We start from the raw sequence: 20,499 nt of genomic DNA on the forward strand, positions 1-20,499 counted from the left end.
GTTTACTACTCCATAAATACCTATATACCACACCAGAGAAAAGCACTGAATGTCAGCGTACAGCACTGGAAACATCTCTGGTTGTTATGGTTCCTCTATCTTCTCTTTCTGGTCCAGACCATTGTAACCATTTCTCCCAACTACTTTAGGCTATGTGCACAAGGGACTATGTACCCGCGGATTTTGCCATGGAAAACCTGCGGATTCATCTGGATTTTTCTAGATAATTCCGCAGGTTGTAGAATATTACAGACACTCCCCATATTATCCTATGGGACATGTGGAGTACTATGTCCATGCTGCAGTATGTGCAGCTGCGGAACATGGTGCGGATGTCCCGCAGCCGCATGTAACTGCATGTCAATTATTCCTGCGGAATTACCTGCAGAAATCCCGGCCCTCCACTATGGAGATAGAGGCCGGGACTTCTGCAGGTATGTCACACGAATGTCTGCAGGTTTACCGCAGATATTTCACTGGAATCCCGCAGCAATGGATATCTGCGGATTCCGGGAAGCTGCTGCAGGAAACCTGCGGATATATCCGCTGGTACATAGTGTCGTGGGCACATAGCCTAAGACTCGTCTCGGCGCTGCAGAATTTGCTGGCCAACTTTTTTTGATGCCTTGTTTTTGAAGCGCAAATTTTTTTGGTGCCTCTTGAATATTTAATAATGAACATTTGTAGATATAGCACCAACATATTCCAGAGCAGCAGGAATGAAGATTCAGCCGGTTCTCAGCAATTCACCTGAATCAGTTGTTATAATGACGGCCTGTTCGGCACCTCAGGAGGACGCAGGATGCCCACACCAACCCAGTTCTCTGCTTTTAGCATACAATTGTATTGTCGTCTCATCTTTAAGACATAAGTAGTGCTGTGTATTACCTGGAATCATAGTGTCGCGGGCGGAGGGGTTGGGAACGCCGCTCGCCTGGGAATCGCTGGCGCTCGGGTCCGGTGCTTCTGCTCCTCGGTGGCTCGAGCACGGGGCCGGACCCGGGGGCTCGAGCAGCGCCTCCTTGCCCACGAGTGAAAAGGGGAGGTTTGGTGGTGGGATGTCGGTTGTGACGCCACCCACGGGTTGTGGTGATGGTGGACACCACCGCTGCTGGTGATGGGGGATCCCGGGAGCGATGGCGGAGAGCAGCTAAGGTGTTGACCCCTCCATGGGTAGGGGCGGTGGGTCCCGGGGCCCCGGTTGGGGAGAGGGGAGGAGGGATAGGTGCAGGTGCCAATGCGGGGAGGCAGCGTGGACGCGGGTGCAACGTTGCGGTACAGCGCGGTGCCGGATGGCACTAGTGTACTCACTCAGGTAGACAAGGACAGAGTCTCTGGTAAACCAAACGGCTGGATGGACGGGGCCTGCAGTCGGCTACGGTGTCTTCACTCTCCCCGGACGGGTTGATGGTGGCTGTCGTTCCCTGCACCTATGTGTAAGTGTTTGACTCCTATGGCTTCCCACGGGTAGTCCGCTCCCCGGCGTGTACGTGTCGGGAGAGCCCGTTTTGCCCGCAGGCGCTGGCCCTTGGATCTCTGGCCCTTGGCGGTGGCTCTTATCCGGACGGGTTGGGCTGTTGCCTTCTGACGGGACTTGGTTGGGAATGAACCCCTGAGGTCCAGACCGCAATCAGAGAATTTGACCTTTACGGCGGCTTCCGAGCCTAGTCGGGGTCTGAGTACCCTGCCTTGGTGCTTGGCTTCAATCCGCTCTCCGGTTCGGTACCAGCGGGCCACCGTCCGACCCCGGTCCTACGGTTCCGCTGACCTCCACCAACTCCTGCAGACGGCCACCACCGTCTGCCGACCTTGCTGATTGTGCCTGGGCTCCGACCCAGACACACACAGTCTTTTCTCCTCTCACTTCCACCTCTCCACTTCAACTCCTGAACTTCACTAACTACTTTTCCCGCCTCCAGGCCTGTGAACTCCTCGGTGGGTGGGGCCAACTGCCTGGCTCCGCCCCACCTGGTGTGGACATCAGACCCTGGAGGGAGGCAACAAGGGTTTTGTTTGACTGGTGTTCCTGACCAGGGGAGGGGGGTTGTGTGTATGTGGTGTTATTCTGTGACCCCTGGGGTCCAGGGCGTCACACTAGTTTCACATGTGCACTAATAAATATTGCAAAAAAAAAAGTAAAAACGCGTTCCGCAAAATTCTAGTTTTTCTGATAAAACAAATTGTTTAACCCCTTTGTTCACCCTTCCACACTATACATGTACATTGCAGCCTGTGTATGCGTCATAGAGCGGGCTCAGAAGCTGCGCCTGCTTCACACAAGCCAGATGCCGACTGTAATACAAACCCCGTATCTGGCCTTAAAGAGGTTGTGCACTACTTATACATTGATGGCCTTTGCTTTGGATAGGTAATCAATGTCAATCGGCCTGGGTCCGACACCCCTCACCCCCACCGAGCAGCTGTCGTTGGTGCCGGCGGTGGAAGCAGGCAGCCGTAAATGCTCAGTTCCGGAGCTGCCCCATCAACTGAAAGTGGCCGGGTATTGCACATCCGCCTCCCATTCAAATCAATAGGCGATGGATGTGCAGTTCCTGGCCGCTATCAGAAGACGGGGCAGCTCTGGACCTGAGCATTTTCGGCCGCCTTCTGCCACTGCTGGCACCGAGAATAGGTGATCGGTTGGGATGCTGGGTGTTGGACTCCGGCCAATCAGAAATTGATGACTTATCCGAAGTAGTGCACAACCTCTTTAACTGTTTAACTATCTAAATACCACTTTGAATCACTGACCGTAGCATTTAAATAGCACAAACGTCCAGTGTACACTCTCACCAGTGACCCCCTTGACCCCGCTAGTCTTCACACAGCACCAGCAACAGAAACGTACAAAAATTACGGGTTGTAGAAATTGGCAACTAAAACAAAAAATTCTTACAAATTTCAGAATTTTTTCAAATTTTCAATATAAAACAACTATACAAGTATGGTATTGCTGTAATTGGACTGAGCCGAAGAGTCATGTTACATATAACATTCTAAAAATAATGACAGATTTTTTTCACAATTTCACCATGATTAGTTTGTAAAATTAATGGTGTTATTAAACTACAACTTGTCTCTAGAAAAACAATCCCTGATACGGCTCTGTGGACAGAAAAATAGAAAAGTTATGGCTCTTGAAAGAAAAGCAGTAAAAAACTTTTGATTTCGCTGCGCATGCGCTCTCTCGGCGGACGAACGATCAGCTGTTCGCCCGGCGGTCGCCTTCTGTGAGTGATCAGCTTATCACCCGGCGGCCGGCTTCTGTGAGCGATCAGCTGAACTCCCGGCGGCCAGCTAATGAGAGCGATCAGCTGATCACCCGGCGGCCAGCTAATGAGAGCGATCAGCTGATCACTCGGCGGCCAGCTTCTGTGAGCGATCAGCTGATCTCCCGGCAGCCAGCTAATGAGAGCGATCAGCTGATCACTCGGCGGCCAGCTTCTGTGAGCGATCAGCTGAACTCCCGGTGGCCAGCTAATGAGAGCGATCAGCTGGTCACCCGGCGGCCAGCTAATGAGAGCGATCAGCTGATCACCCGGCGGCCAGCTAATGAGAGCGATCAGCTGAACTCCCGGCGGCCAGCTAATGAGAGCGATCAGCTGATCTCCCGGCCACTGGCTTTTGCCTATAGCCACCGCAGAAGTAACTGGGGCCCCATTTATGAGTATTGCTTCCCAGTAAGATTGTTCTGGTTGCATATAGCCACTGCAGAAGTAACTATGGCCTCAGTTATGAGTATTGCCTCCCAGTAAGGTTGTTCTGGTTGCCTATAGCCACTGCAGAAGTAACTGGGGCCCCATTTATGAGTATTGCTTCCCAGTAAGATTGTTCTGGTTGCATATAGCCACTGGAGAAGTAACTGGGGTCTCATTTATGTATATTACCTCCCAGTAAGATTGTTCTGGTTGCATATAGCCACTGCAGAAGTAACTGTGGCCTCAGTTATGAGTATTACCTCCCAGTAAGATTGTTCTGGTTGCATATAGCCACTGCAGAAGTAACTGTGGCCTCAGTTATGAGTATTACCTCCCAGTAAGATTGTTCTGGTTGCCTATAGCCACTGCAGAAGTAACTGGGGCCCCATTGATGAGTATTGCTTACCAGTAAGATTGTTCTGGTTGCCTATAGCCACCGCAGAAGTAACTGGGGCCCCATTTAAGAGTATTGCCTCCAAGGAAGATTGTTCTGGTTGCCTATAGCCACTGCAGAAGTAACTGGGGCCCCATTTATGAGTATTGCCTCCCAGGAAGATTGTTCTGGTTGCCTATAGCCACCGCAGAAGTAACTGGGGTCTCATTTATGAGTATTGCTTCCCAGTAAGATTGTTCTGGTTGCCTATAGCTACTGCAGACGTAACTGGGGTCTCATTTATGAGTATTGCCTCCCAGTAACATCGAACATCGTTCTGGTTGCCTATGACAACCAGAGTGCAGCTTTCAGCACTGAAGCTGCTGAGGTAAAGTGAAAGCTGACCTCTGATTGGTTGCTATGGATAAGTAGACTCTTATCAAGCGTAACCAATAATCTATAATCTTCTATAATAATATAATGCTGAACACGTCCTTCTGTCCGAAGCCGGGATGGCCGATATTTGTGCCATGCTAAGTTCATGTTATAGTTGAATTCTTCAATAAAATAACATCGGAGTCAGCGCATGCCGCGATATTCGGCACCATTTTATTGAAGACACTGTCTCTGCAAATATCATAAGTCAGCAGTTTGTTTCAGATGATATTCGCATACAGTGTCTTCAATAAAATGGCGCTGGAGATCGCGATATGTGCACGCGATTATTCTGCCGCCGTTTCAGTGAATGATTCACTACAAAATGAACATAGCGCTCCATATGCGCCGGCCATAGGGATAATGGCGGTGACCGCGGCACAAAATTTAAATAAAGAGGAGGAAAGCAGCCAGGGGAGGAAAAGAGAAAAAAGGCTCGACCCACAAAGTCCCACACCAACAAGGCAACTTAAAGAAAGATCACAGAGTTTCCTCCCAAAATGGAGTTTACAGAGAAGTTTTTGCACAATAAATAAATTTCATTTTCAGCTAAAGCTTCAATAAAATTAAAAATGTGACCTGATTGCTGGGGGTCTCACTGCATAGAACCCTAAAATCGGGGCCCCATCTTGGATGAAGCTAATGTGGCCATGCTTAACCTTCACTCCATTTATTGTTTGTGGGACCGGCAGAAAAAGCGAAGCGCTCTATCTACTCCACTATTTCTAGTAACCCCATTGTCATTGAATGATGCAGAGGCCAAGGATATGAAACCTTTATTCAAGATGGGGCTGTGAAACCCACCCTTGGGGATCCAGAGCACTGATCTAAAGAAAGAGGGGTCCCAACAGTGGTATAACTTAAAGAGGTTGCCCCCTACTTTTACATTAATGGCCTATCCTTAGTATAGGTCATCAATTTCTGATTGTCCGGGGTCCGACACCCCGCACGATCAGCTGTTCTTGGTCCTGGCGGAAGAAATGCTCAGTTCTGAAGCTGCTCCATCTTCTGATAGTGGTCACAGCTGGGTACTGCACATCCTCCTCCCATTGAGATCAATAGGAAGCAGATGTAGAGTACCCAACTGCAGCCACAATCAGAAGATGGGGCAGCTCCAGAACTTAGCATTTCCAGAGTCCTGCTGCTGCCGGTAATGAAAACAGCTGATCGGCGGGGGTGCAGGGTGTCAGACTGTGGCCGATCAGACATTGATGACCTATCCTAAGGATAGGTTATCAATGTAAAAGTAGTGGACAACCCCTTTCAAGCTTGTGAATCTAAATGCAAAATCTCCAACAGGGTCCCAACTATCTTAGGTTCTTAAAAAATAAAGTTTTTTTTTATATGGGCCAAAGGGATCTTTTGTGCCCCTTAAGCTCCAGGGCTCAGGTGTGATTTCAACCCCACCACCTACTACGGTATAATTACAACCCTGGATCCTAGTGGTCAGATCCTCAGTGATCAGCAAGTTTTCCTCTATCTACTGGTGAATTGGGAATATACCTTTAATACCTTCTATTGTCGCTCTTAGGATTGCTTCAGTTTGACAGTGTGGCCCTCAGGCAAAAAAAGGTTTTGCACCCCCCATCTGTAGATCTGCTGTGTGTGTACACCTGGATGATAGTGTGGCGCCCCTGAGGCTTCAGTCGCGACAGGGTACTGCACCTCACCAGAGGTTCAGTATTCATCCTGGGTACGGAGGAGGTCATCACCACAATCCACACAACACACAGTTAGTTGCCCTCCCACTGGGACTGGGTTAGCGTAGGGTACTGGGAGTGGCCCTCATTAGGTATAGGACCTCCTGCCCACTAGTTCAGCAACCCGGGGGGTGGGGCCAGACACTGGGGAGCAAGGCGACACAGACATATACAGACAGTTAGACAGAAAAAGGGAACAAGTGAGGTGTGGGGAGAATATGGTCGCTGAGGAGAGAGCTGCGCCCTAGCTCCCTCAGGACCAAGCGCATAGAACAGGGTGCAGAACCCTAGGCTGGGTGGGTACAGCAAGTCCCACCAGCAGAATCCACAGGGTAGAAGATTTCAAGTCTCCTGGCCCACACAAAGTGCCTGGGGTACAGCAGCATTCTAGAGCCAGGAGTCGTGATACAAGAGTGGAACCAGTAAAGGACTCACGCTGCCTGCCATACGGGACAGGACCGGAGCCAATACAAGGCAGAGGGTCCCAGCATAGCTTCAAGTTGCAAGGACCCATACATCACAGCGTAAGTAGGAAGGACTCACAGAGAGAAGCACCGGCTCTGACCTCCGAACTATCCGGGATCGGTTGAAGCCCATGATGGCGGGACCCGGCAATCCAGAGGTGGTGATACTTCAGTGAGTAAAGAACTTTGACTGCAACCTCTGTGTAGTCCAATCCTTCCCGCGCCATAGCTACACAGCAGCAAGAGACTACTACTCCCAACATCCCTGGGGCTTGAGTTCTGTCTGTGGAGATCTACATCAACCGAGCTGCGCTACCATCTGCCCCAGAGGATACCTCCCGCAGCGGCGGCTCCTATGTTAGCCACAAACCACAGGTGGCGTCACAAATACAAACTCTCTACTCCTCTGTAAATAACCCCTCTATCTTTATGGACACCGCTGGGGTCACGGAACCGCTGTGACATCCCACCCCCTACACCGGCCTGCTAACGAATAACCTCCCCAGACCCCATGGGCGCGTCAATAGCTCGGTAGATCAGAACGAGTCCTGCTGAAATAAAGCTCAGCTCTACTATGCTGGCAACTCAACCTTACTAGCAACTTGGTGAGATTATTTTGTGTCATATTCCCTCTGTCAGTCACATTTCTCCTCCAGCACAATACCAGGCAATAATCCATTATTCATCATCACCTCCATAGTAACAGCCGCCTGTTATCCCTGTCCTCAGCTCTCACACCAGCACCAGGCAGGGCTGCAGGCTGTGTACGCTGCCCCCTCCTTCCACTACTTTCCAATACATCATCCTCCAATGGGAAAAGCTGGAATAGACGCCAGTGAGGGGCAGGATAACGATGGGAGACATGTAACAGGCCCCCTGGTAGGCTGCGGCTCCTGTGATGCTGCTGATGATACAATGTAACAATGTCAGCTATTTGTGTGGCCACTTAAATGTAACAGATGCAGCTCTGTGCTGAGGATCTGCCTGCCTGACACTGCCTGCCTGACACTGCCTGCCTGCCCACCATCCACACAGGTACAGCACTAACCCCTCTGTTATGCATCTATAAATGATGTAGGGATGTGCATATGTCTGTACATATGTGACTACATGTGTAGAAATGTACATGTTTTTATACTGTACGTGTGTAATATATGCGATATGATATGTACATATGTAAATAAGACTCTGTACACTATATATGTGCATGTAGTGTATGTGTGTATGTACAGAATGTGTATTTACAGTGTATACTTGTATTTACGGTTTGCATATAAGTGTATCACTGTTTATAATATGTGTGCTGCAAGTATACAGTATATGCATGTGGGTCTGTGTACAGTATGTGTGTTAGTTTATTTACAGTATGTGTGCCTATACGGTGTTTATATATATATATACTAGCTGTACTACCCGGCTTCGCCCGGGTTAATAACTGCTGTTAACAAAATAGAATGTATTAACAAAAATGTATTCTGCACACAAAAACCACAAAACAAATAGATAGAAATGTAATTATTAAATAGTTTCACTTGGTGAGATGTGTGCTGAGGGTGGTATATGTGTTCATGTATGTGGTAGTGTGTGGTGCATTTTGTGTGTGTGTTCATATCCCCGAGTGTGGTGAGTATCCCATGTCTGGGCCCCACCTTAGCAACTGTACGGTATATACTCTTTGGCGCCATCGCTCTCTTTCTTTAAGTCCCCCTTGTTCACATCTGGCAGCTGTCAATTTGCCCCCAACACTTTTCGTTTAACTTTTTCCCCATTATGTAGATAGGGGCAAAATTGATTGGTAAATTTGAAGGCGCGGGGTTAAAATTTTGCCTCACAACATAGCACCCGGCGCTGCCCGGGACAGTAACTGTCTCTCTGTTTCTCTCCGATTCTCTGTCTGTCTCCCCCTCTGTATATATCTCTCTGTCTCTCTCTCTAACTCTTTGTCTGTCTGTCTCTTTCCCTGTCTATCTCTGACTGTGTCTGTCTCTTTCCCAGTCTGTCTCAATCTCTTTCCCTGTCTGTCTATCTATCTCTTTCTCCATCTGCCTCAATCTTTCCCTGTCTGTCTATCTATCTCTTTCTCTGTCTGTCTCTTTCCCTGTCTGTCTCTTTCCCTCTCTTTCCCTGTCTGTCTCTTTCCCTCTTTCCCTCTCTTTCCCTGTGTCTGTCTCTTTCTCTGTCTCTTTACCTGTCTTTGTCTGTCTCTTACCCTGTCTGTCGCTTTCTCTCTTTCCCTGTCTGTCTGTCTCTTTGTCTGTGTCTGTCTCTTTACCTGTCTGTGTCTGTCTCTTAACCTGTCTCTCTCTTTTCCTCTCTTTCCCTGTCAGTCTGTCACTTTGTCTGTGTCTGTCTCTTGTGTCTGTCTCTTACTCTGTCTATGTCTGTTTCTTACCCTGTCTGTGTCTGCCTCTTTCCCTGTCTGTGTCTGTCTCTTTCCCTGGCTGCATTGTGATACGCCAACATTCCATATAAGGGCATGGCTGCGCATTCTTCTGAAGTTCTGGCTGCACTGTGGCTCCCAGCTCCATTCGCTTTAATGGAGGCAGGTTTTTTGGTGAATAACTGTAAAGCGCGGGGTTACAATTTCCCCTCAAAACATAGCCTATGACGCTCTCGGGGTCCAGAAGTGTGAGTGTGCAAAATTTTGGGGCTGTAGCTGCGACGGTGCAGATGCCAATCCCGGACATACATACACACACACATACACACATTCAGCTTTATATATTAGATATAGATATATATATATATATATATATAGATATTTATACAGTATGTTTTTACAGTATGTGTGTGTATATATACATATATATAGACAGTATGTGGTTCTATAATATGTGTGTGTGTATATACTGTAAATATATATATATATATATACTGTATATATATATATATATACTGTATATATATATATATATATATATATATATAAATACAATTTTAGAGATCTTCAAATGCAATAGAAAAATAACTTATAATGTAAAAAAGATATAATTTATTTACGTAAAAATATATATCAAGTAAAATATACACTCAAAATATTACAATGTGCTAGTGCATAAATATATTTCTTACACGAGGAAATATTATTTAAACAAACTAAATTGTCACAGTGGAGTAAAGTGTCAGGTGCTAAAGTACACAAGATGAAAAACTATTGCATATGTTGTTATATAATTATTTTTTAAAAGGCTAAATAAATATTATTCATTGCACTAGGGATTTATCCAAGATCAAAGTGCAAAGTGCAAAACCATTCCCTTCATATATTAGTGCAAAAAGCAAGATGTAACAACAAATCCCTGGAGATCTTAATTTAATGTAATGAAAGCATATATTATGCAGTCTGGTGCTTTAAGAATTACATTACTTACAAGATAGATATGCAATCACCTGCATCCACTCCTATAGCTCCAACGTACGTTTCATAGGAAAACTTCAGGAAGCAGGAAGTGACGCCCTTGCGATTCGTCCCTGGCATCATTAGCATATCATAAAAGATCTTTAAAAATACTTTTTCTTGTTTTTTATCTATCTCAATAAAATTATTTTAAGCCTTACGTAGTGTTTCCACTGTTCATGTATGGAAAAAGTCAGGAAAGGGTAAAAGTTTAATTTGGTTGTCAACTTCCAGTTGTCTTGACATTACCGAGGCCGACCCCAGTGTCCTTGAGTGACTGGGCTGTGGGTAGAGTTTCCCGCACATCACAGCCCAGCATCGCTCCTGCTTGCAGCGCTCTTCAGCAAAGGAGAGAGCACATGACATGTTGGGCTGTGATGTGCTATGAAATTCTGCCCACAGCCCAATCACTCAGAGAGTCTGGGGCCTGACTCGATGATGCCAGGTCAACTGGAAGTTGACGTGACAACACTGGATCTCAGATGTCAAGGAGCCTGGGGTCATGTAATGGGGATGAGCAGACTGCAATAGCGCCGCTCAGAGGCACAATTGCCAACACAAGGTATTTGAGAAAAGCTTTCTTTATGAGCTTTACATCGATGTGTGGCCACTATGCTGAGCAGTGAACTATCCCTTTAACTTATTGAATGTGGTTTTGATCACTTAGAGGGGTGCAGTTTTTAGAATAATGTCACTTTTGGGTATTGTCTGTCACATAGGCCTTTCAAAGTCACTTCAGTTGTGATGTGATCCCTAAAAAAATTGATTTTGTTGGAAAAAAAAATAGAAATTGCTTATAAACATTTAACCCTTCTAACTTCCTAAAAAAAATAAATAAGTAAATAAATAAATAAATAATGCTGCTGATGTAAAGTAGACATGTGGGAAATGTTATTTATTAATTATTTTGTGTAACATAACTTCTTGGTTTAAGGACATAAAATTAAAATTTTAAAAATTGCGAAATTTTGAACGTTTTCGCCAACGTTCCGATCTTTTCACAAATTTGGTGTTTATGTTTACCATAAACCTGACGTACAATATGTCATGAAAAAACATTTGCAAAATCATTGGGATCCGTTGAAGCATTTCAGGGTTATTACTGCAAAAAGTGATGCTGGTCAGAACTAGTGTTGAGCGGGTAGTTACCTATTCGTACTCGCTATGCTGTTAGTGACTACTGTCGGCTACTCGCATATTCGTTCGAGTATTGGGCGTAATGTAAGTCATAGGGAAATACTTACTAAGTAGCGAGTAACTCGAAAGCTGAGCTTTTCGTGCTAGTAGCAAATAGTACGACTTTCGGGTTACTCGCTACTTAGCGAGTACTTCCCATTGACTTACATTATGCCCGCTACACATAATGAATATGCGAATAGCGGACAGTACTTACTAACAGCATAGTGAGTACGAATAGTTAACTACTCGCTCAACACTAGTCAGAATTTAAAAAATTGAACTGGTCAGGAAGGAAGAATAGGCTGTGGGGTGAAGACAAGGATTAAATGATCCATTTGTTTCTAGTCATTATTACGCCTTGTGTGACCAACTCATGCTTCACGGCAGAATAGATCTGACTGCTACATCACTTTATACAACTGCGTCTGCATTTTGAGGATGCAGGGATATTTGAAATCAGAATATGCCACAGACCTGCCGGGACAGCGGAACAACTCCAAACATCTTGGAATGATGAGGCGCCCACAGGGTCTGGGGGGTTACTCTTTACCTCACCGGTGTAGGAGATGGATGTCACAGCGGCCAGGCCCGGTTCCGTGACCCCGGCAGTGCTAATAAAAGATGGAGGGAAGGGAATATTTACAGGGGAGAGAGTTTGTATTCGTGACACCACCTGTGGTATGCGGCCAATTAGGGGCCACCGCTGCGTGGGGTGTCCGCTGGGGCAGATGGTGGTGCAGCTCGGTTGGTACAGCTCTCCACAAGCAGAGCTTAGGCCCCAGGGATAATGGGAGTGGTAGTCTTGGTGATTTAACGTTGGGGTGCAGGACTGAGGACGCCGGTAATAACTGGACAACACAGGGGCTGTAGTTTCCTTTACCTTTACTTGGCAGTTGTTATTACAGGCCCGGGAGTCTGGTCCAGAAGATAATGAGGGTCCGGTCAGCCTGGAATCAATGAGGGGATTAACCTTGCCAGGTGGGTTGGAGGCCTTCCTTATTGCACTGAGTGTGTGGGTCTCTGTATCTTGGTGCCGTACAGTGACACTCTTCCTAGTTGATGTTTTTTTTGTCTTTTCCCTTATGGCTGGCAGCGCAAGCCAGTCATGTGTACCGCCTGTGTAGCTGCAGCCCCAGGCTCTATCTTGCTGCTTCACCTTTGGGTGTTCTAGTGGGCCAGTGGACTTGAAATCTCCTGCCCTCTGGGCTTCACTGATGGGGCATTAGCACCCAACAGTCTAGGACCCCGACGTCTTGCTTGCTGCGCCTGGTCCTGTGAGAGCTAAGTGAGGCAGCTCTCTTTCAGCGACCGTCTGTACTGCTCTCCTCTGATGGTCTGAAGTGTTTCACTTTCTGTTCCTGTGTGAGTATAAGTAACCCCTCCTCCAGGCCAGTATGCTTAGGGAAGCTTCCCTCCAAATGGGTCCTTGAGCTCTCCCTACTGGCCTAGAGTTACGAAATGTTGAATGTTGGTATACCTAACATGGGAGACCCCCTCCTTGCTTCCAGGCATAGCATCACCCCGGTGAAGAGGGCAACACTACTGTGGCTCCCGGACACTAGGGTGCCACAATGACACTGCTATATGCTGAATAGCTCATAATTATGAAATCTGTCAGACAATATGGATATCCAAAGTGGTGGAGGGGTGAGAGACTACACAGTCTCTCTGAATAGAATTGGATCCCACACTACAATTCTCGTGGAATTTTCACATAGACTTTTCTTGCAATGCTAAGTTAAAAATGTACAGGTTGTAGGTAAGAATTATCCTACATCCAATTGTGTTATTGATCCTTATCTTGTTAAACATTATACTTAATTTAGTTTACAACCATTTGATCAATTTTACTCCGAATCTATACATGAATATTTGACTTACGTTTCCATTCCTACCCTAAGCTTTTCTATATTTCCAGGCTCAGTATGGACCCATTTGGGAGAGCAGTGTGCAATGGATTCTTATCTACTGAAAAGAAATCAGTCTCCTTGGTGGTGGAAAGTCACGGACAGCAGATATTAACCGTGCTGCAGAACTTCAGAGAACAAAACATATTCTTTGACTTCAACATAACGATGAAAGATGAATCCATTCCATGCCATCGTTGTGTACTGGCAGCCAGCAGCGACTTCTTCAGGTAGGATCTTGTTGGTCTATTTTTCCGTTATTAAGTTTTTACAGGGAAAAAATATATAGCTAAATATAATTTAATTAGTATTAGCCCTGGTGCTCTGATCTGTTGGTAACTAAAGATGAGCGAACCCGAGGTTCAGTGTTTGTACAAATCATAAACAAAAAAAACCAGAGTTTGGATTCGGAGTTTGGTTCTGTACATTTGAACACCACTGGTGCGAGTATCGCTGTGCTCGGTTACACTCGGTGCTCGGCCCAGTGCGAGCCGCTTGCAGTGTTTGATTGGCTCCCACTGGGGGTAACAACAGCGTGATCAGATGTAGTGTTCACCCCAAAAAAATAAATTGTTTGCTGGTGATAGAATTATAACCCTATATAGGCCTTAAATGTAAGCAGTTAGCTTGTATTCATGTGAAGATACATTATTTGTTGCTGTTCCTCTCCCTGAATCTTCTTGGAGATAAGTTATTCGTTTGTGCTCTCTTTGTCTTCTTTAGAGCCTGGTGGGGTTGACTAAGCTCTCATCCCATCTGTTCCTTAGTAGGGACCAATTCAGGGTCAGGCAGGGCCAGGTATCCTGCTCGGCGCATAGGTGTGGAACCTATCTAGGGTGTTTTGGTCAGGGGTCACCATTTCCCTCTTCCCTAGATACAGGGTTTCCCTTCCCTGTCGCTATACATGTAGTACTTTCCCATAACTAGCATGACATAGGGGATAACTTTCAATCTTGAGAATTGATAACCATCACCAATCATGACTACAGTGTAAATGGAGCAGCAGTGAGCATTTTCATTCACAGCTTTCACTGGTGGTCATACATGCTCACTATCATTTCATTCCCACAGTAATCTTTGGGTCCCCTGTTAACAGGATTAGAGGAGGCCTCAGTAGCTGGATCCTCACTGATCACACATTTATTATCTATCCTGGTGATGGGTGTTAAATTTGTTCCTTCAAGACGCAATGTGTGGGATGTGGACAAGTTCGGTTTTTTTGGTAATCTGATCACCTTTGTAGGGTTCATGATATGATCATTGACTTGACTAATTGAGTTCTATTGCCTTACAGGGCTATGTTTGAAGTAAATATGAAAGAAAGAGATGGAGGAAGTGTCATCATCAGCAATCTGTCTCCAAAAGCTATAAAAGCATTTCTGGATTACGCCTACACAGGCAAAGCCGAGATCACGGAAGGAAATGTGGATATGCTGTTTCAGATGTCCTCCTTTCTCCAGGTGCCACTACTATCAAAGGCGTGCAGTGATTTTTTAATTAAGACCATTGACATAAGTAACTGTCTACAGCTGCTGTCGTTGTCAGATAGCTATGGCTCCACCCGTCTCTTCGAATGTGCCTTACACTTTGCTCTTCGCCATTTTTCTTTGCTTACACAATCTGCAGACTTCTTGGAGTTGAATGTCGGAGTGTTAGAGAAATGCCTGAAGGACGATAACCTGAATGTTCCAGATGAAGAATTTGTGCTCATGGCCATTCTTGCTTGGACGAAGCATAGTTTGGAAAAGAGAGAATGTTTTTTCCCTCAATTGATAAGTAAGGTTAGATTACATCAATTGTCACAATCTTTTCTTCAAAATGTACTGGATTCTGAGGAGCAATTATTAGCAAGCACGGACTGTTTATCACAGGTCAGTAATGCCATACGCTGCATTGAAAGTTATGGAGGGTTATACCCAGATGCAAGAATTTCCACTACGGAAAAATATATCTTTGTCCATAAAACAGCAGAAGATGGAGAAACCCAGTACACATTCTGCTATAATATCAAAACCGACAAATGGTTGGAGCTTCCTCAGGTCCAAATCGTTGACCTCCCTGGTTCCAGCTTGTCTAGTTTTGGAGAAAACCTCTTTATCACAGGAGGGTGTACCGGTAGCTGCTGTCGTGCCATTCGGCTTCATATTGCGGAGCTCCACCATGAAGCTACTGACCGAACCTGGTGCTATTGTCCTTCAAGCAATAACTCTTTTTTAGTACCAGCCATGAAAAAGCCAAGAACCATGCATACGTCAGTCATGGCCCTCAATCAGTTATTTGTGATTGGTGGGAAAACCAAAGGAGCACAAGACATACGTAGTCTTCTAGATGTTGAAGCTTATAATCCTTTAACTAAGGAATGGAAGTCGGTTGGTCCATTGCCAAGAGGGATCTACTATCCCGAGGCAAGCGCATGCAAGTCCTTCATTTACGTACTGGGTTCCGAAGTTGAGATCACAGATGCTTTTAACCCTTCGCTTGACTGTTTTTTCAAGTATAACGCAGACACGGATCAATGGTGTGAACTTGTGGCAGAGTTTGGACAATTTTTTCATGCCACTTTAATCAAAGCCGTTCCCGTTAACAGCACCTTGTACATCTGTGACCTTTCAACATACAAAGTTTACAGTTTCTGCCCCGAGACTTGCGTGTGGAAGGGTGAAGGATCCTTTGAGTGTGCTGGTTTTAATGCAGGGGCAGTGGGTATCGAAGACAAAATATATATCTTGGGTGGCGATTATGCCCCTGATGAAATCACTGATGAAGTTCAAGTCTACCACAGCAACCGATCAGAATGGGAGGAAGTGTCTCCTATGCCCAGGGCTTTAACAGAATTTTACTGTGAAGTCATTCAGTTTAATAAGTGCAGGGATCCTTGGGGTGGTAGCCATTTGTAAGCTGTGTCATTTGTGAACAGTAAAGAGAAAGGTCCCGATTCACCAGGACTGGCATTGGGGCACGTCTCTTCACACATCTGGAGCGCTTGATGAATGGTGTGCGCCTCCGTGTGGTGCGCCAAAATCTCACTCTACTCAGGTAGTCAAGTGAGCTTTCTGGTGTACCCGAACACCACAGCTCGTCATCAGTTAGTTGAGTTTTGGCATCCCATCGCACCACAGCTCCACCCCTTTTCCGAAACTGGTGTAAAAGCTCCATGTCGCAAAATTTTGTGATAATTGAAAGCTTTTGTGCCAGAATTTGACCAAAGAAGGGCTACAAACCGGAAAAGTCAGCAGTTAGTAAGCATTTTTATGCATTTGCACTATATCCCCTACATATGTAGATGCGATTAGAGAACATTAATTTAGATGGGCGTTGAGATGTATTTAGGAAGATGCAGCTTGATTCTGGTATATCATTGACGTTCCTTCTACATTTGTATTTGGCCTTCCAATAAACAGATAGGATAATGATGAGCTGATTGATTTAACACTAGAAGTCCCAGAGAGGGGTCATTTAACATTTCTACCTTTGGAACCCAGAGACGGGTCGAATGACCTGAAGGATTTTAGCTAACATCCTATAATCACCGTCTTTTGTTCTGTAATTATGGCCATTACTGTCGCACCACAGGAGGCTGTTGTTTTCCATTGAGTTTAGCCATTTAGTTTCTAGTTAGTTCTATTCAGTTTGGACTAAGGGTCATTTGACCCTCTTTCGGGTCTTCAGGGGGGAGCTCGAAATTTCTGTGACTTCTAGTGTGAAAGGGGTTGTCTACTACTTTTACATTAATGGCCTATCCTTAGGATAGGCTATCAATGTCTGATCGGCTAGTGTCCGACACACGGCACCGCTGCAGATCAGCTATTTCCCGTCCTGGTGGTGGCAGCAGGCAGCCGGAAATGCCCAATTCCGGCGCTGCTCCATCTTATGATAGCGGAAAAAGGTCGGGTACTGCTGTACTGCACATCCGCCTCCTATTGAATAGAATGGGAGGCAGATGTGCAGTACCTAGCCACAGCTGCTATCAGAAGACGGAGCAGCTCCAGAACTGAGCATTTCCATCTACCTGCTGCTGCTGCCAGGACCAAGAACAGCTGATCGTCGGGGGTGCAGGGTGTTGGACCCCGGCCGATCAACCATTGATGGCCTATCGTAAGGACAGGCCATCAATGTAAAAGTAGTGGACAACCCCTTTAGGAATATTCTGTGGATCATGTCTAAAAAATGTAAAACAATCAGTCATAATGAGCTTGCCTCCAAGCAACCATAAAAATTGATGTGAACGGGTGTTTCCTGCTGTTCTTTCAATATATGATTTATTATCAATTTTTTCAATATATAGTACATTTTCAGAAGAAGCAGCAGCATGGACAACATCATATAACAACACTGAGCAGTGTTTCTAGAAATCCAGCTCTGGGATGAGATAAACACTTACTACATAGTCTATGCTTATTTCTGTCCTCCTCCCCTCTCAATCTCTATAGACTTCCATTGGCAGCTGTAATCTGACCCTCAGTGAGCTTACAGTCCATTTTGTCTTGAGCGAGAGGGATTTTAGCTGTGCTTAAGTGAATGCTCAGTTCATGTTTTATGCGACATTTGTTGAAACAACTGGGAGATTTTTAAAGGGAATGTGTGATCAGAAAATTACCTATTGTTTAATTCAGGTTATTATATTGTGTACTGTATATTTTTAATTTTTTGCTATTTTTTTTTTTTTATTTTCAAGTTTTCCACCTCATTGTCTATATTCAAAAATAGAAATCTTCCAGTTTGTATACTGACCACTAAGACTAATACTAAACTCATATTTCCTCTTCTTTTCATTAGCTGTAGTGCCCCTGAACCCATCAGGGCACTACAAGGTACTGCATCCCGCCAAAGATGCAGGACTTACCCCCAGGGACGTGGAAGACCAGTGCCGGTAACAGCAAAACACATTATAATCCCAGTTTTCCCCCATCCCCACAGACTGGTGGCAAGCTAGAAATGGACCCAATGGATGGCCACCCAGGGGTGGAGCCGATCCAGTCCACTAGACAACGACCAGGTGGGAGGGGGCAGACAGTTAGAGTTAGTAAGTGGAAGTGAGAGGAGACGGACGTAACTGCTCTGACATGGGAGTTGTATCGGAGACCTGAGGGCCCAGGCGTGTGGTTGCCGGAGGAGTACGGCGAAGTACTCCCGGAACCATAGCACCGACGGGTCACCTAGCCCTAGGTCAGGCAAATGCTCCAGGCAGACCTGATAAAAATCTGCACAGTGAGGGGACCATCCAGGACCTCACTGACCTTAGAAATCCAGGGACACCAGCAGTAACGTGTTCACACTGCCCGCCGTACGGACCGAAGACTGAGAGACAAACAGGAGGGGACCCCAAGATGCTCCAAGCCATGGGGACTCACCAACTAGAGAAAGGTGCAGGGGAAAGAAGCCACCAGGTCACCAACCAGCACTGGGACTAAGGGAACCAGAGGTGAATACCAGCCTTTCTCCGGGTACCAGTTACCATCTACTGTGAGTAAAGAGAACCAGTTATACTCGTAGGCCTACCTTTCTTTCCGCGCTTAACTCCATCACCTAACACCCTGGGGTCCTGGCTCTACTTGTTGAGGGCCCAACATCCAGGCTGCCATCACATCAGCCCCAGCGGAAAAGCTGTGCAGCGGCGGTTCTATTACCATAACCGCAACCCGCAAGTGGCATCACGACCTAAACTTTATTAACACTCCTCTGTATATAACTCCTTTTAAAGTGACCCCCAGGATCACGGAACCAGGCAACGGCCACCCAGTGACACATCCCAGTAGTACACTGCCCGGGACCGAGTACCCGATAGCCCTGGGCGGCACATAGCCACATGCACATACACAGCAGTAGACTGGGTCACTGGCTATCACAGAGTGTGATGGCATAACCGTGGACTGGTGCTCCTAATCTGGCCCTCAGATTAAGGAGACCCTAGCTGTTCCTGATCCCAGAGATACTTTTGATGGTGACGATGTCTGGGGCACCTTTCTTGCCCTGATCTTTTACAGCCCTGATCTAATACCCCCTCTCCTCAACCCCAGGGGAGGGCCGGGACAGAAATAACAGATAAGAAAAACCAGGGGAAACTAAAACTCGATTACACAGCACGCTCACACAGAAGTATTAGACAACAAGAAGATAAGAAGACAAATAAGAGCAGGGAGGACACAAGAAAACGGGTTTCTCCACAACAACACCAAGCGCAGAGCAACACAATCACCAGCACGAGTGGGACACAACAGCACACAGACCAACATTGCATAAGACTATAGTTGGCGTGGGAAGGCAGACTCCACTATCTTAAAAAGGTGAGAAGTAACTGTGATAGGTTACCAACAGCATGTGATCCCAGAGGTAACCAGCAGGCTAGCAGAGTTTAACTCTTGATAGCCTGACCATTCATAAGCACCCAGCTGGTTGACGCCCGAGCCTACCTGTGAAACTCAGAAACACCGGAGAAAAAATAGTATGGAGTGTCAGAATTTTTAATATTAACAGCGTTTGACGCCGCCATGACACTCGGCAAGTTTTGAGCGGTGAACTTTGCAAATTCATGAACAGAACCATCCCAGGTCTCATCACAGCCAAAAGTTCTCTGCATGAACAGCTCATTAATTTTAGCACTCATGGCAGCAATCATAAGATGCAATGACCAGTTGGATGAAGGTAATGAGCAGAGTAGCCAGTAAGGTGAGCGGTACAGTGAGTATAAGAATTTTACCTTTTTATAGCCCTTTATGGTTCTGAATTTCTGCGAAACTGAATTCTGCATTTTGGTAAATGCTGAGTAGTGTAAAATTCTAGTAGAATTCAATTCCACTTGAATACATTTGCTGATCTCTAGCCAATATTATCTACCATAGGTGCATAACAGTAACAATATATTTTTCTATGCCTATGATGGTAGTGAGTCCCTATACAGTGGGTGAAATATGTATTGAACATGTCATCAATTTTCTAAGTACCGTACTTTTCGTCCTATAAGACACACCGGATTATAAGACGCACCCCAAATTTAGAGACCAAGAAAGCAAAAAAAAATAATATGGGGTCCGCCTTATAATCCTGTGCTGTCATACCAGAGGGGGGCGGTAGTGGTGGTGGAGCGGGGTCACACGATACAAGGGCGGTGGTGGAGTAGGGTGATACTGCGGGCGGTGCAGCAGGTGTCCCAGGTGCCTGCATGCGCTGTGAAGCAGGATGAGCATCCAGAAACTGTCGGCGGTGTGGGCTTCAAAGAATTGACACCCAGAATCGGCGCGTGCACAGATGGAGCTCTTGGCTCACTGACAAGCCAAGATCTCATTTACGCATGCGCCACCTCCAGGCGCCATTTTCCTTAAGTCCGCTGCAGGGAGATCAGTGGGCCG

At 46.1% G+C, this 20,499-nt stretch overlaps 1 protein-coding gene across 2 annotated transcripts; it reads left to right on the forward strand.

Annotated features, from left to right (window-relative positions):
* The first annotated feature begins 7,627 nt into the window (after positions 1-7,627).
* On the forward strand, positions 7,628-17,132 carry KBTBD3 (kelch repeat and BTB domain containing 3). Of its 2 annotated transcripts, none has more exons than XM_075337440.1 (3): positions 7,628-7,705; positions 13,165-13,383; positions 14,448-17,132. In XM_075337440.1, the coding sequence occupies exons 2-3, from the start codon at positions 13,172-13,174 to the stop codon at positions 16,048-16,050; spliced, it is 1,815 nt and encodes a 604-aa protein (XP_075193555.1). In that variant the 5' UTR covers positions 7,628-7,705; positions 13,165-13,171; the 3' UTR covers positions 16,051-17,132. The 2 variants fall into 2 exon arrangements, with proteins under 2 accessions (XP_075193555.1, XP_075193556.1); XM_075337441.1 differs by lacking the exon at positions 7,628-7,705 and adding an exon at positions 12,151-12,224.
* The last annotated feature ends 3,367 nt before the right edge of the window (positions 17,133-20,499 follow it).

The sequence above is a fragment of the Anomaloglossus baeobatrachus genome, chromosome 2 (genome assembly GCF_048569485.1).
Source record: "Anomaloglossus baeobatrachus isolate aAnoBae1 chromosome 2, aAnoBae1.hap1, whole genome shotgun sequence".
Classification (NCBI taxonomy): domain Eukaryota; kingdom Metazoa; phylum Chordata; class Amphibia; order Anura; family Aromobatidae; genus Anomaloglossus; species Anomaloglossus baeobatrachus.

Excerpts from the sequence above, each read along its gene's own strand:
- KBTBD3 (XM_075337440.1), top strand. The coding sequence starts at position 13,172 with ATGGACCCATTTGGGAGAGCAGTGTGCAATGGATTCTTATCTACTGAA. Across the intron at positions 13,384-14,447 it reads GCCAGCAGCGACTTCTTCAG|GGCTATGTTTGAAGTAAATA; the intron begins GTAGGATCTTGT and ends ATTGCCTTACAG.